At 53.1% G+C, this 24,343-nt stretch overlaps 1 protein-coding gene across 2 annotated transcripts in view; it reads right to left on the reverse strand.

Annotated features, from left to right (window-relative positions):
* WDR25 (WD repeat domain 25) overlaps positions 1–24,343 on the reverse strand; it is a 117,446-nt gene that overhangs the window by 89,941 nt on the left and 3,162 nt on the right. For both annotated transcript variants that reach the window (XM_044933016.2, XM_044933017.2), the window contains exon 2: positions 19,618–20,465. In XM_044933016.2, coding sequence (XP_044788951.1) covers positions 19,618–20,424 — 807 coding nt within the window. In that variant the 5' untranslated portion in view covers positions 20,425–20,465. The remainder of the gene's footprint in view (positions 1–19,617; positions 20,466–24,343) is intronic.

The following is a 24,343-nucleotide window of genomic DNA, read 5'->3' on the forward strand; positions in this document are numbered from 1 at the left end:
GCAGGGCGTGTGACTCTGCAGTAAAGCATGTGGGGGGTGTGTACACACATGCGCACATGCACACATACACATACACACTCTGTTGCTCAAGCATGGGCTTCTCCAGGGGAGCAGCACCTGTCCTGGAACTGGCCAGTCCTTGATGAACATTTGTCAAGTGAAACTGAGTATCAGACTTTTTTTTTAAGGCCCCAACTACATTTCTCTTTCTCCCAACCTCCTGGAAGAGCAGTCAGCCATCCATGCCAGGAACGCAACTAGTGTGGCACACCCGCTTCCCACGGGGAACCTAAAAGTCACCCTGGGAACCTGGACACCCCCCCACTACCTCTCTTTCCCTTGTGATTCTGCCCCCCCCCCCCCCCCCGCCCCGTTAAGTAAATTCAGCCAAAGATTTTTCACACAGGTTGCAACTAGTCTTCTGGAGCCATGGGAAAGTGGATTACTCAAATTTAGAAATTGCCATATCAAAAATGACCATCTACTGAACAGATTTATGAGCCATGGCACTAGCTTGGCCTTTGGAAAATGAAGGGGCTCTGGAGGCCACAGGCCGGGGGCTCAGCTGATTCTAGAACTCAACATTATCTGCGTCATCATCGTTAGAAGCATCCGGACCGCAGAGCAGAGCTTCTGCTGGGGCTCCTGTTTCCGTGGCAACAGCTTCACTGGCCTGTCACAGAAAGGAGGAGGAAACTGGAGGGGGGAGAGGCAGGAGGAAGCGGAGGGTAGAGACGAGGAAAAGCTAGGAAGAGGGCAGCCGAGGACGGGATGTGGAGGAAGGCAGGGGAAAAGTACAGAAAGAGATGAGAAAGAAAGGAGGGGAGGGGAGGGGCAGGAAGAGGAGACACGGGACGTCGGTCAGGCCAAACCACCCACAGGTGCACTTCTATCTGCATGCAAAGAGCCTCCTGGTTCCACTTGTTAAATGCAACCCATTTCAACTCCCAGTTGCTGCCTCAAGACACACTCAATTATCTGATAAACCCCAGGAAAGCTGTGCCAGAACGTGAATGTGGTGAGAGGTCTGACTCCAAACTCTCAGTAACGTCAACATCCGCCCAGAGGTCTCGCTGGGTTAAATCCAGAAGGGAAAAAAGGGAAGAGAAAAGCAAAGGCCCGGGAGACCTGTTATCACTAACCTGCAACCATTAGGACGCGGCCCCACTGGCGCCTGATAAAGCGAGCGCGTTTGCGGAGCCTCATTAGCAGGCAAACCTGCTGGTCCTGCTCGCGGCTGCACGACGAGACGGGTCTTGAAAACCAAAACGTGTCCAGCCAGAGCCTGGCTGTAGGGCCCTAACATGGGCCACCAGTCAGGTCTGGAGGTCGGGGGCGGTCCTCAGTACAAGGAGCTCAGAATAAGTGGCCAGGACAAGATTCAGTCCACTCAATTCAGTCCCCCCCCCCCAAAAAAAAACAATAATTAACAAGTAAAAATTACAAGAGCTCTAAATGCAACCTGCGATCCTGGTTTGGATCCTAAAATAGAGAAGGACATTGGGGGAAAACTGGTGAAATCTGAACAAAGTCTACAGTTTAGCAAATGGAGTTACACTGATGTTAACATGTTGGTCTTGGCAAACGCATCAGGGTTGTATAAGATGCCGGGGAAGCTTGCAGACGGGAACCTCGGAACTCTCTGAATTACATGCACGACTCTTCTGTAAGTCTAAAATTATTTTTTTTAAGTTTTAAAAGAAGAACAACAAGGGCTGTTTTTAAAGTAAGACTCGTGCTTTTCTAACAGTGATTTATGTTTTTCATATAAAACCAATGCCCTTGATAGGGTTTAACTATCATAAAGTTTCACTGGAAGGCTGGCTGAAACATTACAGCGAAAGCTGGGCTCCTGCAACAAAAGTGAATTATTAAACTCGGAAAGTGTTAGCACTGCCGCTGTGCTCTGGAACTGGGATGCAGGGAGAGACGTGCCCCATGCACCTAGGAGCAAGGGCTCTGATCCGCAGAAACGGAGAGGCTTGCTAGAACCTGCCTTTACAGCCTCTTCACACGCCGCACTCCTGACTTCCTGCCTCCCATGTCTTCTCCAGAGAGCCTCGCTCCCCAGCTCTCTGGGTCCAACCCACCAGCCCTGCAGTCTGCATGTTCCTCCATGCTTTCCAGTCTTCACGTGGTCTATTCCCTCTTTCCCAATGCACTTCCACCTCTTTGCTGCGGAACGACTTCTGTGTATCCTCTAAGACCCCACGTGACTCTCACAGAAAAGGCACCCCCTCCAGGGCTATCCTGTGTGCCCCGGGGGTACCTTCTCCTCCACCCACCAGAGCAGTTATGATGGAATGGAAGTACATGTCCACCTGTTTCTTTTTCCCAAAGAGACCGAGCGTCTTTCAAGGAAGGGTGAGATGCTGAATTCAGCTCTGTATCCACGCTCACCCCCAGCACCCAGGTCTTGCAACAGATGCTCAATGAATGAAAGACTTGGGAGTCAAGGATGAGGGCAACTCTTTTAAAAGAGAAAATACCAGTATAAAACCTTCCATCTTCTGTGAAAGGGTCAAAAACATTCTATTTGTGAGACGCAAAAGCAGCAAGCCCTTTTAAGAGAAACAGATTTTGTTACAGAATGACGGGTCCATTTCCACAGACAACATGAGCCCTACGCGAGTATCCTCTTCCAACCGGGAAGCTGAAAAGCTTTTCAAAGGTTTCGGTTTCCTTGACAACAGCATTGCTGGAGACAAGCAGGGAAATAATTAAAAAGTATGTTCTCTTCACTTCGAACTCCTTGAGTGTTTATAAGCAATAATGAACAGGCCGGGCTCAGTGTCCACAGCGTCAGTACGGACGGAGCCGGGGGCACCGGGGGGGCATCCCGTCCTGCCACCCCCTCCGGCGGGGCCTCCTCTGAACCTCGGTGAGGACCTGCCCAGGACCACACTTAGCCCCGGGAATCACAGCCCACACAGGTCAGATTCACAACAACTGTGCTCGCCAAGGGGCAGGTCTCAGGCCACGCGCTAAGGCCTTACAACAGTCTGCTGAGTCTTGGCACCACTTGGTAGGAGGGTAACTGAGGTGCAGAAAAGCGAGGGGCAGCCCAGGCGGTCAGCCCAGGGGCCCCGGGAGAGCATGGCAGCTCCTCAGACTGACCCCACATGACTGCCCAGGGCCTCCGCTCTGACCCTCCAATCTTACCACAGGGCGGCTAAGGCCCTGGGGGAAAACGCCTGCCCTGGCACTGCCAGCGCCCAGCCCACATCCCCAGGCAGGGCCGCTCGCCGTGGCGACAGGCTCAAGCAGCAAGCCTGGGCAGCCCACGCCCCCGCCCGGCAGCCGCGAGCATATGCAGAGCCTGGCCGGCCCCGCAGCGGCGCTGGGCCCTGAGCTTGATTTATGAGCCTGCTTCTCCTTCCAGGGTGGCTTTTCATGGTCTGTTCTATCTTAACAGCTTCACCATGTGTGTGTCTTTTATTGTAAGCCCCCTCAAATCTTTTCTGGATTTATGATTTATAAATAAATAACATAAACAAATGCACAGGCTGCGAGCATCGGCCCGGACACGTTACCCGAGAGTGGAAACGCAAACATCCCGACAGATGGAGAGCAAGCCTCACTCTGACTTAGTTTCCAGCTCCACTCTGGTCTGCAAAGACCCTTCCCCAGCCCGGCCGCCTCCACCGGGGCGCTTCCTGCTCAGATCAGAGGTGTGGAGGGCATCAAGGTCTGTAGACAAGACCACCCCCGAGAGTCTCCGTGCCCCCAAGATCCAAGGGGCCCACTAGGGTGTGGGATTGAGTAGGTGTTATTCATTCATTCCCAGGTGCTCTTAAAGCACCTACTATGTGTTCAGCCCTCTTCCTAAAGGGGAGATACAACAAAGGAAAAAAATAAATTCCCTGCCATTATGGAATTTACATCAGTTCAGTTTAGTTCAGTTGCTCAGTCATGTCCGACTCTTTGAGACCCCATGAATTGCAGCATGCTAGGCCTCCCTGTCCATCACCAACTCCCGGAGTTCACTCAGACTCACGTCCATCGAGTCAGTGATGCCATCCAGCCATCTCATCCTCTGTCATCCCCTTCTCCTCCTGCCCCCAATCCCTCCCAGCATCAGAGTCTTTTCCAATAAGTCAACTCTTCGCAAGAGGTGGCCAAAGCATTGGAGTTTCACCTTTAGCATCAGTCCTTCCAAAGAACACCCAGGGCTGATCTCCTTTAGAATGGACTGGTTGGATCTCCTTGCAGTCCAAGGGACTCTCAAGAGTCTTCTCCAACACCACAGTTCAAAAGCATCAATTCTTTGGTGCTCAGCCTTCTTCACAGTCCAACTCTCATCCATACGTGACTACTGGAAAAACCATAGCCTTGACTAGATGGACTTTTGTTGGCAAAGTAATGTCTCTGCTTTTTAATATGTTATCTAGGTTGGTCATAACTTTCCTTCCAAGGAGTAAGCATCTTTTAATTTCATGGCTGCAATCACCATCTGCAGTGATTTTGGAGCCCAGAAAAATAAAGTCTGACACTGTTTCCACTGTTTCCCCATCTATTTCCCGTGAAGTGATGAGACCAGATGCCATGATCTTCGTTTTCTGAATGTTGAGCTTTAAGCCAACTTTTTCACTCTCCTCTTTCACTTTCATCAAGAGGCTTTTTAGTTGCTCTTCACTTTCTGCCATAAGGGTGGTGTCATCTGCATGTCTGAGGTTATTGATATTTCTCCCAGCAATCTTGATTCCAGCTTGTGCTTCTTCCAGCCCAGCATTTCTCATGATGTACTCTGAAGAGTCTTCTCATTTCACAGAGGAACTAGTTAAGGCTCACAAAGAGGACTTCCTTGGTGGTCCAGTGGCTAAGACTCTGTGCTTCCAATGTAGGGGGCACAGGTTTGATCCCACGTCAGGGAAGTTCCACATGCCGCAGGGTGTGGCCCAAGAACAAAACAAAACCAAACAAATAAAGGACTCATAAAGATTAAGGGCCTTGCCCCCCTGCCCCACTCTGCCCCGCTACCGCCACCCCACCCACACACCCATACACCCACACCCACACAACTACTTTCCGGAGTTTCCAAGCAAGAAGTGGACAGGGAACAACCCCAGAATGCAGAAGCAGAAAGAAGGGAGCTCAAACACCAGCCCTGTGCTGGGGAGCTACACATCTTTCAGCACCCCTCTCTGCTCAGTTTTCTCATCTGTAAAATGGGCATAAAGATGGGGCTAACAACGGTGCCAGCCGACATTAGGGAGCACCTGCTGTATGCTCTCAAAGAGTTTTCCATGAGTTTTCTTGTTTCATCGTCAGACTGAGATGGATGCTATGATTATCCTGCTTTACTAATGGAGAATCTGGGGCCCCAAGAGTTATATAACTTACCCAAAGCCACACAGAACGGGGCAGGGTGGACACCCCCCACCCCCACTGCAGTGGGACCTGAGCTTAGCTGATTGCCCTATGACCCAGCTGGGGGTCATTAAGATGCAAAAGCCCAGTGTGGGGCAGACCCAGCCAGCCTCTTGCCACTGACTGTCCAGGCCTAAAGCTCACAAGAGACCCCCCTACCCAGCTACCTTCGCTAGGCCCCAACACTGCCCAGACCCGTCCCCCCCGCCCCCCTGCCCAGCACAGCACCCAGCACACCCGTGTCATCCATCCTGAGACCCAGCTCAAGCGTGTCCTTCCCTGAAGCCTAGCTGGTCCTCTGCCCCGACCTCAACAGAGCCACCCCGCTCCCCAACACCGGTGGGCCCTGGGCCCGTCACACCGTCAGTTTGACACCTGCCACCCACGGGCCTTCTTGACAGCAAGGGTGTCTGGTCCCCTCTGAGCCTGTAGAGAGCCAGCGTTCAATCGATGGCTGGACAGACGCCCAGCAGAAGAATGCAAAGGGGGAAGCAGGTCTCCCGATACAGACCCGGAGGGGCCACTCATGGACTCTGACACCCAGGCCCCTTCCAGGGCCCTCGCTGCTCACACCGGTGACAGAGCCCCAAACAAGGCCTGAGCAACGCCCCCGGCCACGCAGCAGCGAGTCCAGAAGGCCTGGCTCGCGGGCTGCGCTGCCCCCAGGTCAACACCCCAACTACGAGCGGCCGACGTCACGCTGCTGAGCCGGAAAATAGGCAAGCACGTCCCGGGCGGCCCAGGTGCCCGGAGCAGCCTGCTGCTGTCAGCGGGCGCACGCCGGATTATTTGTTCAGCGAATCAAGGCAACTGGAGGCAAATTGGATCGCAAGCCTCCCTTGCTTAGGAACGCGGCTTAGGAGGCAATTACAGAATAAACCCGGACTTGGAGTTCTTGATAATACCTTCCATTTGTAAGGGTTTAGAGTTTACAAAGTGGTTTCACACGTCTAACCTCATCTGATCCTTACAGCCCGGTGAGGTAATTATTTCACAGATGAGAACACCGAAGCCCCGACGAGTCCCGGGAGGACACGCAGCTTCGTTCGGAACCGGAACCGGCGCGGGGGCCAGGGGCACCACAGGTCGGGACCAAGCCAGGGGCTGTGCACCCGCCGTCCAAGAAAGGGGCCTCGGAGCCCCTGGCCCAGCCTGCAGCGACCTCCCTGCCCGCTAGCAGGGCGGGCTCCAGCCTGCCCTGAACCCTTCCAATCCTCAGCGCCCCCCTGAGGAAGCCGCTCCTGTGGCGACCCGGCTCCAGGTGCCGGAAGGTTCTTCGTCACCTGCGCTGAGGGGCCCCTGCGAGCCCCAGGGCAGACCTCGCCTTCCCCGCCCTGCCGCGGCCCCTGCCAGAGCCGGAGGGCAGCCCCGCGCCGCCCGCCCGGCCCCCTCCGCCCGGCTCGGAGCATCAGGACATTTCAGAACACACTCGAAATGAGAGCCAAAGAACAGGAAGAGAGATGGGGGACGAAAACAAACAACTTTTCTACCCGAAGGTGACAATGAAAATGAGTTTTAATTTGTGTTTTTGTGCCTTTCAATATAACACTTCAACTAGTTCAGAAAAGAGACCACTTCTGTTTATAAAAGCTCTTGAGTTTTCCCTCTGGTTGCCGGGGCTTGTGTAAATACACTGCGAGCAGGGAGAGAAAAATTGCTACTTGGGAAACTTTTAATGCTAGCATGTATGCGAATCAGAATCCTAGACTCAGCAGGTTAAAAATGTTCTCAAAGCAATTTTAGTGTTAGTCTAAATAATTATAGATCACATTCACTTAGATAAGGGCCTTTGCCCCCTCGGGGCTCCAAAGGAAAATTCTAGGCATGATAGTTAAGCAAAATACTTGGTTATTACACAGGCTTTGCAGTGGCAGTGCAAATTGGTATAATCCTTTTGGAAAGCAATCTGACAGGAGATGTATCTGGACCCATGGAAATGTACAACCCTTTGACCCCGCAGTCCCATTTATGGGAATCAATCCGAAAGAAATAATCCGACAGAAAAGGTTCCATGCATGAAGATAACCACTTCAGCATTAGCTATAATAGCAAAAATTAGCAACCACCTAAGTGTCCGAGGACAGCTAAGTAAATTACAGTTAATCAACTCGATAGAGCATCACGGAACCCGCGGAAATTGACGGCCCTCCAAAGACGTGGAGGCGGCCGGTGGCACTACGGCGGGAGAGGCTGGGAGAGAATGTTAAGTGGGGAAGCGGGCTGCAGAACGGCGCGCTCGCCCCGTGAAACACACAGGCCGGTGCGGGCCACAAGCTGACAGGAGAGTGTTAAAAGGATAATCATACTCTTAGTCTAGGTTGGCATTGGGAGATTTTCCCCCATCATCCTGTAATGCTGTTGCATCATCTTCGTAAAGGGCAGAACAGAGGGGCAAGGAGGAGGGGGAAGGGGGACCAGGAGAGGTTGGGAGCCTGTAGGATCGTGCGGGGGTCACACAGTTTGGAAAGCCGACCAAGCAGTGTGGAGGCGGTGGAAGAGCCTGGGCTGACCCGCAGGCACACATCGGAGCTGGGAGGCAACACTGTCTTTAACAACACAGATAGACCCCCTACCCCCATGAAATTATAGATGTGAGTGAAACGGCGGCTCGCAAACCCTTCGGTCCCTTTGACGCTCTCTAAAGTCAGGGACCTTTGGGGTCGCAAAGAGTCAGACACGACCCAGCGACTAAACTGAACTGAAAGCCAGGGAAGGCTCCAAAGAGCTGCTGTTTACACGCGGTTCACCCCTCGACATTTAGCATATTAAAAATTATAACAAGGACATAGAAAAATACTTATTAATTTATGTAAAAGGAACAATAATAAAGCTGCTACATGTTAACATAGATAACATATTTCTTATGAAAAATAACTGTCTTCCAAGATAAAAAATAAACGAGTGAGCAAGCACTGTTTACATCTTTGCTATCTCGTTAATGGCTGGCTTAATACAAGACAGCTGTGTTCTCATAACTGCTTCTGTATTTAATCAATTGCAACAGCACACATACCCTAGCCTCTGGAAAACTCCACGCACGCTCACGGGAGAACGAGGGTGAAAAGGCAAGGAGCTTCTAGGTGTTCTTAGGAAAATGATCTTCACCCTGTAGGCCCCATGAGAGGGTCTCAAGGACCCCCAGGGGCTTGCAGACAGACTGAACGCCACTGCAATAAACACTATTAAAAGCTGCTGCTGTCATGGGGGCGGGGGATTTAACATTATACCTGCAGTTGGAATTCAACAGGGTTGCTTTTTTTTTTGAAGAGTAGATGGAAATAGACTAAAATGTCTGCAGTCATTGCTTCTGGGTAGAAAGACAATGGGCAATTGTTTTCTTTATGCCTTCCTGTTTTTGTCGTTTTTTTTCCCTAGTGTGTGCGTATTTCTTTTATGGTCAGAAACAACATTTCTTTTTTGAGGAATGGTTTGGGTGGCTGTGGTGTATCTGTGCCCTGCGGAACCAGCCAATGGTAAGAAGGTCATTTTAAACCGTCAGTGGCGGGCATCGGCTCGGGGTGCGGCGGCTCCCTGCGTGCCGTGGATCCCTGGCACCCAGTGCACATCCATCACCCGCGCTGCCTGCCCGGGCCCGCGGGGAGCCGGGGAGAGATGATGAGAACTGAAAGTGGCTCCCGCTAATCACTGCAAGATGAAGGTCGAATATAGGCGACTGTTCCTCAGTACCTGGGATCGGGGAGAGGGACACGCTCCAAGGCCAGGGGACAATTACAAAGGGAGAGGCCTCAGACTGGACCATAAAATAATATTAGGTCCAGGACCAAAAAATAAGTAATGAGATACTAAAGTCACACAACGCACGGTGCGGGGAGGGGGCAGGTTATGACGACGGGTCAGTATTGTTAGCATGTAAATTGCTCGGGTAAGAGAAATGCCAAGACTCCAGGAGCTTAATGGGTGAAAACCACAAACACTTATTCAGCATTCACGAGGTGCCAGGCTCCGTTCTAAGAGAGTCGCCGGTAAATGAACTCATTTGGTTCTCAAACAATAAACCCCTCGCTTAGCCAGTGTTGTAACCATTTTAGTGCTGTCGAGGGTGAAGAGACGCAATCACGTCTCCACAGAAGTGGTGGTGTGGGCCACGAGCGGAAGGCTACGGAGCTCCTCAAAAGAAGGACGTGGACGGCACGCGAGTGAGAAAACCAGCTGGTGGACGGCCCCAGGAGTGAAGCGTGCGTGCTAAACAGAGGCCCCGGCCTCCACTCAGCCAGGACGCAGGGGCTGAGCGCATCACAGGGGCCGGGAGGTTCCTGACCCGGCCTAGAGACAATCAGCGGAGATGTGCACATTCGGGGGTCTAGCCTACCTCATCATTCTGTAACACCCTCACCGTCACACACTCACACACTCACACTCACACACACACACACAGTCACATCAGCTTTTTCAGGATCTCCCTCCTGAATCAGAATAAACAGCAGAATGTTTCTCACGTAATCACAGACACCGGAACAAGAAGACAAGGGGCTGGAGACACAGAGGAGCGTCTTCGGCAAACTTTCAAAGAACTCAGCCAGGAAAAGACCTTATCAGTAGGCAATAAAAATAATCTACTGTAAACAGGGTTAGAAAGGAATATCCAGAAAACAAGAAACAACTCTTGGAATGTAAAAAGAGGATAGAAGGGAACACTTCTCTGAGTACATGGAGGAAAAAGCTCACGCATAGAACAGCAGAGATAACAAAATCACAAGCAGGTGGGGGGGCTGGTGGGTAAGGACTGAAAAGATAAAAGTGCAGGAGAGTGTCCCCCAGAAAAAATAAAACAGGAAGGCAAAGCAGTAGAAAACTAGATACAAAAACATTAGAAGCTCAATCCAGAAACACCCGGATAATCCAATTAATCAGAGTGCCAGAGTCAGAGCCCTTGCCAGGCAACAGCCCGGGGGCTCTCGCTATCTCTGCGCGGCCCCTGTTCCCTGGGAAGCGCTGAGGTCCGCACGTCTCATCCTCGGGAGGGAGGCCGGGCCTGGATCAGCTCCAGGAGCCCTGGCCAAGCGGAGCTAACGGGTCAGGGCATCTTGGGTGGGGGTGGGCAGGGGGGAGGTAGCTGAGGCATGCCTGCTCTCTCTTATCTCGTAAAGAAACTTCGGGAAGCTGGCCAAAGGGAAGCCATGTGAAGGAAAGCTTCCAGGGGTGCTGGGCCGACCCCGCTGGCCTCAGTCCAGGGCTCTGGTCCCCGCATCCTGCCCAGCTCCCCCAGTTCCCGGGGTCTTCGCTAGGGCCGCGTCCGTCTGTCTGGGAGAGGCGCCAGACGGCAGAAGCAGGGGTTGGGGGGAGAGGATTGATTGGAGTGACTTACCCACTCCTTCTTTTCAGGGATAAAAATACTAGCGACTGGGAGAGGAAATGACCTCCATGGAATTTTTAATTGCTGGTTACAAAAATAAAGTACCTAGGGGTATGATTAAAATCGGTTGACGCACGTGGGAAAAAGGCTGGACGCGCTACCGGTAGAGTGATCGCAGTCACTATGTCTGAGCAGAGGGTCTACGGTTACCTCTTAAATTTCTGTCATTTTTTTTTTTCTTTAAAGGAAAAGGACAATGCCATCCCTGGGCACGAGACGGGCCTTTTAAGAGTCTTCTGGGTCCAAGTTTTAAAAGCAGCAAGAAATAATTTGCTAGGCTCAACTCCTAAGTGTGCCAATTTTGCAATCTGCATTTTTCAATTACATTAAAAGCATTTTCCCCAATTGCTCTGTTCTTCCCTTAATGACGTGGGTTGGGCCTGGATGAGGCTGGTTCCCCAAGGACAGAGGCTGCACCTTCACACGGAGCTGTTTTCTCCCTGTCAGCATCGGCACCAGGGACACTGAGCTGTTTAAGTCTAAACCGAATGAAGTTCTCCAAGAGCAGAAAGCACAGCTTGGGCTCTGCCACAATTTTCTTTCTTATTCCTCTTTCAACCCAGGGTTTTTTCCTGTGAGGCAGGCACAAGCTTACAAGGCCCTTCTGGCAAGCACAGGAGAAGTGGGAAATGTCTCATTTGTTGGCCCCAGAAACGCCGCAGCTTTCATATGGGGGAGAGGAGTGTCAAAACTTCACTTCCCACGAGGAGAGGGTTCCAGCCCGGAATCACAGCTCTTCCTGGAGGCTCGGCAGCCCTGCTGGCCCAACCAGCCTGAAGCCCTCGCTCTCCGCCCTGTTATCACTGAGATGGTGGTGAACTCTCCCTGGAAGGAGAACACTCCAAGGGTAGGAACAGAGAGCCACAGACACAGGGTGCAGAGAGGGAGGTGGCTGAACGCTTCCTACACCTGACCCCGCTGTGTGCCCCCGGGCAAGTGTGTTCCCCTCTCTGGGCTTCCGTCAAGTGCAGATGAAAGAGATGATCTCTGCGTGCACAAGTGCGCACGCACACACACACAGGCACCCACACACCACCCATTCTCTCCTCACCTTCACCTAATTACCGGGGATGCGCTGTTAACCGTTCAGCCCCCGAATACCAGACGCCCACCGCCACAGCCCAGCCCTCCTCCCCAGCTGTGCGGCTCTCGTTTCCAATAGATTGGCCTCGTGCTCGGAATAAATTGCCAATCATCTACATAATGCCCCGAGACTCCTCACTCTACACATCAAATCATTTCTCAATCTCATTTTGTAAAATCCATCAAGAATAATTCTTCTAAAACTGAAATAAAAACCATCACTCTGGCACTTGAATCCATAAATTCCTTGTCTTTGTATCTGAGATATATTACTTTCTACAAAGCACATCTAAGACACCTTAATATAATCAGATACGCTAACAATGATAAATCAGCGGGGTCCTGTAATACATAAAAATGCAAATCCAAGCCCCCGTGGAAATCACATCATCTCCTCGTGCCCCTTTTACAGGAACCATAACGCTCTGAGGCTGGACAGTGCTGGGGGACCACCCAGGAGACGGGGTCTGCTTTTCCGTCCTTTATTCTCAGGGGCAGAGCAGCAGAGCAGGCTCTCTGGCTCTGTGAACTCGGGTTCTGGAGCCTGACAGCCAGCTGTGTGAGTGTGGACAAACCCCTTAACCTCTGGGCCTCGACTTCCTCACCCGTCAAATGGGAGGAAGAGCAGCGCTGGCCCCATACACCTGCTGTGAACACGAGCTGGAGGCTCTAGGGCTGTGCCTGGTTGGGGGGTGGGCACCCCGGGATGGTCGGCTCTCCCCTCCCTCTCATCTGTGCCACAGGCAGGGGTCTGTGGCCCACCTTGCGGGCACGCCCGCCCGGCCCTCACCCTCCTGGGTTCCCTCGGGCACGATGACACTGCCCCCCACCCACCGCCCTGTCAGAGGCTCAGACACAAAAACACTCCGCGGACTGGCAGACGCAGCTGGGCCTGTTCTCACCCACGAGACACTCGGATGCCAGCAGTTCGGAGACAGGGAGCCAGCCCTCCAGGAGGAACTTCCAAGTGCGCAGTGCATGAAAAGGGAGCGGCTGAGTGGCTGGGTACAGACAATCTCAAAAGCTTTTTAAATTTTAAAAGTATCTACCTCGGGAACAGTAACATCGAAACTCTTGAAAAATACATTATCGATAGACAGACTGGGAAAAGATTCACAAGAACGAGAGCTGCACCCAGTCGGAGGACTGGGGGTGACTCGTCGCTCCTCCGGTTGCTTTTTAATGAACAGATCCGGGGGCAGGGAATTCGGGAGCCTGTCTTCAGCCCTGCCCACTGCTAGGCACTGGGCCGTATCTCCTCACCCCTGTTCCAACAGCAACAACCCTAACAGGTAGCCATTATCCCCATTTTACCAGTGAGAAAAACAGGGGATCAGAGAGGCTAGGTGATTTTCCCCCAAGTCAGACAGCTACCAGGCAGCGTGGGGATCAGGAACCCAGGAGTCTCCTGTAACAAAGGCACAGACAGAGGCTGGCCCACCTAACCGGGGTCTACTCAGCAACACCTACAGGGCTGTAGCTGCAGACTGGGTGCGGGGCAAAGCCCACCTTTGCTGCATGAAGGCAGCAGAAAAGCCCGCGCTGCCGCAGGGCCGTGCTCAGTGCAGCTCGATATGGAAAACAAAGGCAGGAAATGGCAGCACGCAACACGGAAGTGAGCAAACAAAGTTCGGAACCTGAAGACGGTCAGAAAAACATGTTTGGGGAAAGTTTTTAACGAGGCATAAAAATGCTCCGGCGCAAAAGACGGGGCGTGGGGTGGGGGGGTGGGGGCGGCGCAGACTCCAAACCACTGAGACGTGTGCTCTGGGCACCAGCCCAATGCCGTAAGCAGTAAACACCAGGGACATGCTGGCCCCAACCAGGGAGGGCCCTGTGCTAACGAGCTGCTGGCTGGGGAGAGGGCTGTCAGGGATCTCTGCTTTCGCCTTCCCCCTTCCTGCTTTCTGCATTTCAAAGTCGGTCCCAGGCAGCAAGAAACACACCCGGATGCCTCTGGGGGTCTTCCCAGTGTCTGGCAGAGGGCTCTGCCAGGGGGGCTGCCAATCGGGGCTGCCCAAGTTTGGTCAAAAACACAACACGTTTGTACTTTTCCCTTCAAAAAAGGGCCTCAAAGTCTGAATTCTACCTTAACATGCAGTGGGTATTCAAGCTTGTTGAGCCAAACGAGGGCACAGGGAAATGAACTGAGTGCACAGGAGGGTATTCGTGCTGGGACCACCACCACGGAGAACAGAGGCGCGGGGAGGGGCCGGAGGGCGGGCAGGAGAGAAAACAGAGCATCCGTCGGAGTTATGAGTCACTGTTTTGTTTTACTCAATTTCTCTAGCTGTAAATTTTTCAAAACTAATACAAGTATATTTTACAGCTCACAGAACATTTAGAACATATTAAAATGAGTATCTTTCCGCTGTAATGTGCCCAATTGAAATTTATGAATTCTGAGGCTACGTTTTTAAGGAGATGAAGGAACTGGCACTCCACGTTCTTTAGATTAATCAGATGGATTGTGTTGTGTTTTTCCTCCTGATCAGAAAATAAACCGTATTTCAGTAAATGTTACCTTGAATCAAGGATTCTTCCACGTTCTAGAAGCTTGGGAGAGCGACTCACCCTGTCTTACTGTGCCCCCTAGTGGCAAAGAGCATGTGTGCACTTTAAAGACAACTCCTCTCCCCAAAGGCTGAAAGGAAAACCCAAAAGACGTTTTCAATCTTTTTTGATCACTTAACAGGTACAAAACCTAGTGCCAGGTGCTATGCAGAAACTAAAAACAGATTCCACACAGTTCCCCTGCTCAAGAAGCTTAAAAATCCACAAGGTGTAGCAGGCACAGTTCCACGGCCGGATCGCTGGCATGAGATACCATGGCATGGTGAGGAAGGGAGAGCATTCCCGGAGAGGGCAAGAGTGAGCACCCAGCAAGCGCCCGCCAAGAGCCGGGAGTCACACCAGGTCATTCAGAGCCAACATCACTTATTTTTTCACAAAAACCCAACAGGTTATGCATCCTTGGGTCCACTTTACATACAGAGCTTGAGGCTCAGAGAAGGTGAGATCACACAGCCAGTCGGCAGCAGGGGGACAGTCAGAATCCAAGTCCTGTGACCCAGCCCTCCTGACCAGGTTGGGGACAAGAAGGCACTCTGGCAAACTTTAACCAAAAAAGGTGGGTGGGGGGGAGACTTCCCTGGTGGCCAATGGTTAAGACTCTGGGCTTCCACTGCCGGGGGGGCATGAATTAGGTCCTGGCCAGGGACCTAAGATCTGGCATGCTGCGAGACACAGCCAAAGCAAAAGTGGGGGAGGCACCCTCAAAAGGGAGCACAGGGCAGGGACTGCTTCGAGCAGTCCACCTCTTCGAGCTCCTTCCCTGCTCACCCACCATCTGCTCTCCACCCCGAAGCCCCACCTGCACCCCTGCCCCACTCCAGACTCCACACCCACACACCTCCCATGCGCCCCTTGATCTCATACCAGACCACAAGGACCTCCACGCTGCCCACCTGCTGACACCAGGGAGGGAAAATAACACCATCCTGCCAGGACTGCCTGCTGCCACACACACACCCCTGGGGGCCCAGCATGACCAAGGTCTCAGCCAGGAGGGCCCCCAGCCCCCAGTTGCTCCCCACCCACCTTCCATCATGGCTCCTCCAGCCCTGCCACATCGTCTCCACACGGAACAGTTGCTTAACGTCCATTTGCCATTTGACTCCGCCACTGAAAACTGCCCGATGTCATAAAGCAGAGAGGACCCTGGACCCTTGGCCTCTAACGCTTATAAACGCCCTGATTTTCAAGATACCACAGTACGAAGGTCAGGAGACATGGACCCCCGTGTCTCTGCCCCCGGGCCACCTCTGTTGCCACCCCGCCGTAAGAGATGGACGGCGCAGTGGACGGGGCTCCTGGCCGCCAGCAAGTGGCCTGAGACTATGTCATTGCCTGCAGCACACACCACCCTCCCCGGGACGGGACTGACAGGCAGCCTGGCAGCCAGGGAGGGGGTCTCGGAGAGCTGCCCCCAGCAGGTGGGTTTTCCAGGAACACAGTCCCTGCGCCTGAGCAGCCTCCCAAGGTGGACCAACTGCGCCCCCGTGTGGTCATGCGGTGTCACTGCCGGCTGGTGGCTCCCAGCTCCCCTCCATCCGGCCTCTCCCACGCCCGGCGCAGGGCGCCCTCATCTACCCCACTGACACCCACTACGCGACAGAACCACGGCCCAAGTCAACGGCTTCACTCAGACGCCCTCCGTTCCAAAACTCGTGGGATGGCCTTAGGAAATCTAAACTTCCTGGGCAAAAGAGACCAGGGCAGAAGCCATGGAGCACGCCACCGAGGCCAAGTGCAGACCAGTCTCCGCAGGGCCCCAGGCCAGGAGACATGACCCCGAGGGCAAGCGGGAGGCAGACACCCACCAGGACGCACCTACCTCCACCACAGCCCTCCACCCAGCTCTGCCTGCCTTCTGAGACCCCCAGGAAGCCTGCCCACTCGAGCCTGCGCTGCCAACATCTGCTAGTCTGGTCCCTCCCTTCAGGGTCCCAGAAAGGGGCTGCCCACGCCCTTCAGGCGGCCCACCTGGACCCATGCCACCCTCCACGAAACACCGCACCACGTGCCCAGCATTAAACTGGGAGCTTTAGACAGAAGCCTCAGTCATAGGTCTCAGGAACTTGTCAAGAGGAAAGAGGCTCAGAGAGGTCAAGTGCGTTGCCCGAGATCATGAAGCTGTTGGTATGGAGCCAGTACCAGGCCCAGTTCAGTTCAGTTCAGTCAGTTGTGTCTGATGCTTTGAGACCCCATGGACGGCAGCACACCAGGCCTCCCTGTCCATCACCAACTCCCAGAGCTTACTCAAACTCATGTCCATTGAGCCAGTGAGGTCATCCAACCATCTCATCCTCTGTCGTCCCCTTCTCCCGCCTTCAATCTTTCCCAGCGTCAGGGTTTTTTCAAATGAATCAGTCCTCCACCGAGCCCAGATCATTCTAAGTAACTCCAGGGGCCAGCCCACCAGGGACACGGCCCACCAAGAACCCTCCGGGGGGGCTCCTGACCAAAGCGACAGGCCCCCACAGCCCCCTAGAGCTGCAGGCCCCCTGGAGGGAGGCCAGAGAAGCCCCTGGCCTTGCGGTGGGGGGTGGGGGGTGTCCAGTGCACACCAGGAACGCCAGGACCTCCTGAGTCAAGCACAGGGCCCCAACCTCTCGGAGAAAGCACAAGAGATGTGTGTGCAACCCCAGGGCTCCAGACTGCAGACAGGACCCGACACTGTCCCCACAGAACTCCATCAGCCTCGCAGATGTGAAAACGGACACGTCGTTTCAGGACTCAAACACACCACCTAAAGTGATACTCCTGATGGAGCTCCTAGCCAAGACCTCACTGCACTCGGACTTCCTGTCTCAGCTTATGAAAATGCCTCCTATGCGAAAAGCTCGAAACCAACCTTGCAGATACAATGTTCTGGGTAGGAGGGCTCCATAGCCGTGAGGACAATTTTGGGGGTGGGGAGCCCATGACTAGTGAGCGCCTATGGGGCTCCTGCCCTGTGCCAGGGGCTTTGGAAGGGAGTTCTCACGTGGTCTCATGGCCCAGGTACTGAGCACAATCAGGCCCCCACAGAAGAGACTCTGGAACTTGAACTGGGTGGCCAGGCCGCTGACCAGCTCCTCCGCAACCGTGACCCACAACTCCAAAGCCACCTTCTCCCCAGGTAGCTTTTGTTCGGATCGCGTGTATTTGGCACCTACTATGTACTAAGACATTACTTTGCCGACAAAGGTCCACCCAGTCACAGCTATGGTTTTTCCTGTAGTCATGTATGGATGTGAGAGTTAGACTGTGAAGAACGCTGAGCGCCAAAGAATTGATGCTTTTGAACTGTGGTGTTGGAGAAGACTCTTGAGAGTCCCTTGGACTGCAAGGAGATCAGTCCTGAATATTCACTGGAAGGACTGATGCTGAACCTGAAACTCCAATACTTTGGCCACCTGATGCAAAGAACTGACTCATTGGAAAAGGCCCTGATGCTGGGAAAGACTGAGGGTAGGAGGAGAAGGGGATAACAGAGGATGAGATGGTTGGACGGCATCACTGACTCGATGGACACAGGTTTGAGCAAGCTCCAGGAGTTGGTGATGGACAAGGAAGCCTGGCATGCTGCAGTCCATGGGGTCGCAAAGAGTCGGACACGACTGAGTGACTGAACTAAACTGAACTGATGTAGTGCACTTGGGCTTCGCTTCCCAGGTGGCCCTAGTGGTGAAGAACCCGCCTGCCAATGCAGGAGGTAGAGAGATATGGGCTCAATCCCTGGGTTGGGAAGATCCCTTGGAGAAGCAACTGGCAACCCACTCCAGTATTCTCGCCTGGGGAATCCCATGGACAGAGGAGCCTGGCGGGCTACAGTCCATGGGGTGGCAAAGAGACAGACACGACTTAAGTGACTTAGCATGCACGCACATATGCTGTGCTTTGCTAGGCGCTGAAGAGAGTGAGGAGGTGCAGGGGTGTGCAGGTCCATTAAACAGACCTTCACCTTTGAAAGCGCCAATTAAAAGTAAAGCTCTCCGAGGTGCCCCTGGGGGCGGGGACAGACAGAGGACAGTCCGGGGGCCAGGGGCAGCTCCTGGAGGGTGGGACACAGCTGCCACACTACCCACCTGTGAGCCTGGGCGCCGCAACCGTAAGTCTGCCTTGCTTCAGGAGCTTCCCGTGTATATAACTTTATTTACTTACTCATGTATCTTTGGCCGTGCTGGGCCTTCGCTGCTGTGCGTGGGCTCTCTCTAGTTGTGGGCTTCTCACTGCAGAGGCTTCTCTCGTGGCAGAGCGCAGGCTCAGTAACTGTGGCCCACGGGCTTAGCTGCCAGCTGGCATCTGGGATCCTCCCAGATCAGGGATTGAACCCCCGTCTCCTGCATTGGCTGGAGGGTTCTTTACCACTGTGCCACCAGAGGAGCCCAGGAGCTTTTTTTTTTTTTAACGGAGCTTTTAAAATAAATAAATAACAACCCAAAAAGTTTCTGTGTAAACCAGAACTCCCCAGTAGGGCACCCGAGGCCCTCCCTGGTGTGACGCTGCCTTCTTTCCCAGGGCCTCCCCCCACCCCCTGCAGGCCCCTCACAGCCTCCCCTGTTTAGAGCCAAGAACGTCTTCCGCCCGACCCACCTGAAGGCCCACCCGAAAGCCCACCCACTCCCTCCTGGAAGCATTCGCCAAGCCCTCCCTGCTGAGCGGCTGCCCCCACCTCCAGGCACCTGCAGCAGTGGGACCCTCTGGGGCTCCAAGCTCACAGCCCCGACCCAGGCTTGTGAGCACCTCTCCGCTTCTCCGCAGCCCCTACCTCCATGTACCGGCCAGGAAGCCAGGGTCGAGTTCAGGGGCCTTCCCATCCCCTGCACCCAGCACAGCACCGGGAACAGAGCTACCGCCACTCTGCACTCAGCGGGGGTCACCGAGGATGGCCCAGAGTCCCCGGAATCTGGGTCTGCTTTCCTCCCTTCTCATTCAGCGATCTCCCCCTCCCAGGGCGGGAGACGGTCTGGGCGTCCTTGGTGGCCCCCATGGGGGTGACCCACGTGGGGTCTGCACTAGTTACCACCGGTGGCCTGGGCAAAGCAGCCTTGGAGGGGCTGCAGGGGGTAGAACAGACCAGCCATCCAAGTGGGCAACCGAGAGCCCTCTCCCGAGGGCAACAAAGAGAATCCCAGGAATTCCTAGAAAGAAACATCCGGCCTGCAACTGGGCCGACCTCGCCGTTGGGAAAACAAAACATCCCAGTGGCTCATTCCCAAGAGCCGCTTCACTCAAGGCCTCACCTTGAAGGTTTTATCCATAGACGTCGACAGAAGCATGTGGCTCCTGGCAGACACCGGACACCACTGGACGCTGTTGACGGGGCCCCGGTGGCCCCGCAGGTGGAAGAGCACCGTCTTGGGAATCTTGGTTTCCTTATACTGACTGTCCAGATACGGCTGGATAAACTCAGACACTTCGGGGGCCACACAGAGCGGGGCCGGAACACGGCCGGCAAGGGGACCCTGGGCCTCCGTGTCCTTACCGCTGTCTGATTCTGTGCTTAGTGCCTGCAGCGGCCTTAGTCTCTTCGGGGTATAAGGTACAACACAGTCCTCACGCCGCTTCCTCTGCAGGGAGCTGCTGCCTTTCCCTGGGCCTTCAGACCCCGTATGGGCATCGAGAGATGGCTCGGGGGAGCTGGAAGGTTCCCAGCAGACTCTCACCTGCTTCGATCGGGCCGCTGCCAGGGGCACGTGGCCCGCAGGGGCCTGGCTGGTCCACAAGGAGGGGCGAGCCGGCGGGCTGGCGGGGAGGGCGGCCTCGGGCTCCGGCCTGGGCCATCGCAGTCTCTGGCTGGGGCAGGACCCCGGGTCCTGGCTCCAGAGCCGAGCCAGCGGGAGACGACACGTGGCGGGGTCGTCACGAGAGCCGCACACCAGGGACGGCGCCCACCTGCCTGTCGCATCCAGGCCCCTGGATCCAAAATCCTGCCCCGGAGGTCTGAGCACAGTCCAAGAGTCTTCCATCTGGCCAGCAGGATGGAAACCGCCTGCAGGCTCGGTCTCAGCCTCTGAGTCCGAATCCTCGTAGGCCACCAACGAAGCCATTAAAGACACAGTTTCACGTTGTCCTTCAAGGGCAAACTTCCCTAAGGCCAAACAAAGTCAAGTGTCAGAGGATGTGTGTGGCAGAACGCTTCCTACCACATGCAGTTAAAAGCCAATGTGCCACCGAAAAAATCTAAGACTGAAATACCCGTGAAAGTGATGCTGCTGCTGCTAAGTCGCTTCAGTCGTGTCCGACTCTGTGCGACCCCATAGACGGCAGCCCACGAGGCTCCCCCGTCCCTGGGATTCTCCAGGCAAGAACACTGGAGTGGGTTGCCATTTCGTTCCCCAGTGCAGGAAAGTGAGAAGTGAAAGTGAAGTCACTCAGTCATGTCCAACTCTTCGCGATCCCATGGACTGCAGCCTACCAGGCTTCTCCGTCCATGGGATTTTCCAGGCAAGAGTACTGGAGTGGGGTGCCATTGCCTTCTCAATGGCAAGAGGGAGGGACACAGGTACACCCACAGCTGATTCGTGCTGCTGTTTGGCAGAAACCAACACAACGTTGCAGAGCAATTATCCTTCAATTAAAAATAAATAAATTTAATTTTTTTTTTTTAAATGAGGGCTTGGGACTTCCCTGGTGGTCCAGTGGTTAAGAATCTGCCTCCCAATGCAGGGGACATAGGTTCAATCCCTGGTCGGGGAACTAAGATTCCACATGCCACATGGCAACTACGGCCACTTGCTGAAAATAGAGAGACCCGCCCCACAGAGAAGCCTGCACTCTGCAACAGAGACCCGGGTGCCACAGTCAAGACCCAGCGCAGCCAGAAAAAAAGTGAGACCTCGTCTATGCACCAAGTATAATCAGCTAGAAGATACCAGTTTTTAAAATGAAGACTATGGAATATCTGGGAATAAATCTAACAACAACAATAACAAAAATAGCAAGACCTACACAAAGAAAACTAAATTTACTGAAAGACATAAAGGAGGACTTGACTCAATGGACACAGGATGCCTGAACAGAAAGACTCATGGTTTTAAGGAGGCCTTTTGAAAGGTCCATCCAGGAGGACCCACAAATTTAAACAGATAGTTTTTACTGCAACAACCCCACGTTAGAACTCGATCCTGCACAAACACTAGCACACGTGTGCAGAGACAGGTGTACAGAGGGTGCAGCGCGCTTACAGGTAACAAACGAGAACAGCAAGCGCTCGGCAACGCGAACGAAGCTAATTCTGAACATGCTGGAACAGAAGGACCACCAGGACCTGTTGGGGGCCAGAGTGAGGCACTCCGCCTGTGGCAAAGGTCATGAGGAAGGAGGCTCGACATACGCAAAGGCGGGATCGAGCCTCAGGAGTCCCCCTGGAAATCCTCGAGCATCTACCCCCATGACCAGAGCCTGCCTGCTTTACTACTTTGTGCTCCCACCTACACCTCTGACTTTACGGGGGGCTGTCCCCCACCACCTCTTTCGGAGAAGGAGTTAACCTAGAGCTCCAGTTAATAAAAACTCCTGGGCGTGACAAGAGTGTTTTAACCTACAAACTCCTCTGAAGGTTCTCTAGCCTGCCTGACAGGCTTGTCCGGCCACATGTGATTGCTCACAGCCTCCCAACCGTGAGAGGCACGAGATGCTTTAAACCTTCTAAAAACAGGTTCCTTAGAAAAGTTAGAAAACTATTAGTATAAGTATAATGGGCTGATTAGAAATTGTATTGGTGAAGGGTTTTTCATTTGTTGAGCCCATGTTTGTTGCTAAGTCTCCACATCCCCTGCCCTTACACACATTAATGAATATACAGAAGAAATAAGTATTAACCTTTGATATTAATCACGTTAGACCTTAGGCTAAGTAAATTCTGTCCTTAACTAAAACCCACTACACCCTCAACCCTATAGGAATGTAACTTTATTTGGGTGGCGTCTGTTTTAAGAAAAATCACCCCTGGAGAAATAAGTGTCCTGGTTGACTGACCGCTGTCACAAGGAGAGGGTCGTAAATTGTCAGCAGGCCCCCTGGCCAGAAGATGATGTAACACCCCTAAGACCTCTGTATACATTTGTATGAAGCACCTGACTTTGATAAAAGTCAGGACTGCTGACCCCACGTGACTTTTGCATAACATCTCAGTGTATAAAAGTAGACCACGGAAAATAAAGAATTGGGATCAGTTTCTCGAAATACTGGTCTCCTCATGTCGCGCTCTCTCTCACTCTGGCTGAGTCTCCATCTGGAGCGCGGAACCCGCCATGCTTACTAATTGTGCCTGGGCTTCTAAGATCCGACCGGGGAGGCCTCAGTGTCTCCTCTCCTTCGGGAGAACGGAAGGATGCCTGCGGCCTACATAAGTGGTGCAAGCTTCTTGTCTTGAAGTTTTATTGGTCTCCCGCGTAAACCAAGCTACTCAGCCTCTTTTCTCCACTGAATTTTCCTACTGAGCTATCCTCATTCTATTACTCTTTACATCTTTAATTAATATCTAATTGAAGCTATTGTATCCTGACCCTCGCCGACGCCATCCCCGCTTCGAATACCCTGGATCAGCCGGGGCTGGACCCCGGCAAGGACCCGCCACGTGGCAAGAGCATGCCCTCCTCACCTGTGTCCTCCCCCTGCGCTCCAGGCCTTCCTTCTATTCTCTCCGCCTAGAATGCTCTTCACCTGACATCCCGTCTCAACTACAAGCCAGTGTAGACAGACAGACCTCCAGCACAGGGCCGAGGTACTCGAGGCATCAGTTCAGTCAGTCAGTTCAGTCACTCAGTCGTGTCCAACTCTTTGCGACCCCATGAATCGCAGCACGCCAGGCCTCCCTGTCCATCACCAACTCCCAGAGTTCACTCAAACTCACGTCCATCGAGTCGGTGATACCATCCAGCCATCTCATCCTCTGTTGTCCCCTTCTCCTCCTGCCCTCAATCCCTCCCAGCATCAGAATCTTTTCCAATGAGTCAACTCTTTGCATGACGTGGCCAAAGTACTGGAGTTTCAGCTTCAGCATCAGTCTGTCCAATGAACACCCAGGACTGATCTCCTTTAGGATGGACTGGTTGTTTCTCCTTGCAGTCCAAGGGACTCTCAAGAGTCTTCTCCAACACCACAGTTCAAAAGCATCAATTCTTCGGCACTCAGCTTTCTTCACAGTCCAACTCTCACATCCATACATGACCACTGGAAAAACCATAGCCTTGACTAGACGGACCTTTGTTGGCAAAGTAATGTCTCGCTTTTCAATATGCTACCTAGGTTGGTCATAACTTTTCTTCTAAGGAGTAAGCGTCTTTTAATTCCATGGCTGCAATCACCATCTGCAGTGATTTTGGAGCCCAGAAAAATAAAGTCTGACACTGTTTCCACTGTTTCCCCATCTATTTCCCATGAAGTGATGGGACCAGATGCCATGATCTTCGTTTTCTGAATGTTGAGCTTTAAGCCAACTTTTTCACTCTCCACTTTCACTTTCATTAAGAGCCTTTTTAGTTGCTCTTCACTTTCTGCCATAAGGGTGGTGTCATCTGCATATCTGAAGTTATTGATATTTCTCCCAGCAATCTTGATTCCAGCTTGTGCTTCTTCCAGCCCAGCATTTCTCATGATGTACTCTGCATAGAAGTTAAATAAGCAGGGTGACAATATACAGCCTTGACGTACTCCTTTTCCTATTTGGAACCAGTCTGTTGTTCCATGTCCAGTTCTAAGTGTTGCTTCCTGACCTGCATATAGGTTTCTCAACAGGCAGGTCAGGTGGTCTGGTATTCCCATCTCTTTCAGAATTTTCCGCAGTTTATTGTGACCCACACAGTCAAAGGCTTTTTGGCATAGTCAATAAAGCAGAAATAGATGTTTTTCTGGAACTCTTTTGCTTTTTCAATGATCCAGCGGATGTTGGCATCGGCCCCCCCTATTCCCAGGGTGCAATCCAAATCCTCCTGTTTCACTCCAAACACACAGACTCACACAACA

This window comes from Bubalus bubalis, chromosome 20 (genome assembly GCF_019923935.1).
Source record: "Bubalus bubalis isolate 160015118507 breed Murrah chromosome 20, NDDB_SH_1, whole genome shotgun sequence".
NCBI classification, from domain to species: Eukaryota; Metazoa; Chordata; class Mammalia; order Artiodactyla; family Bovidae; genus Bubalus; species Bubalus bubalis.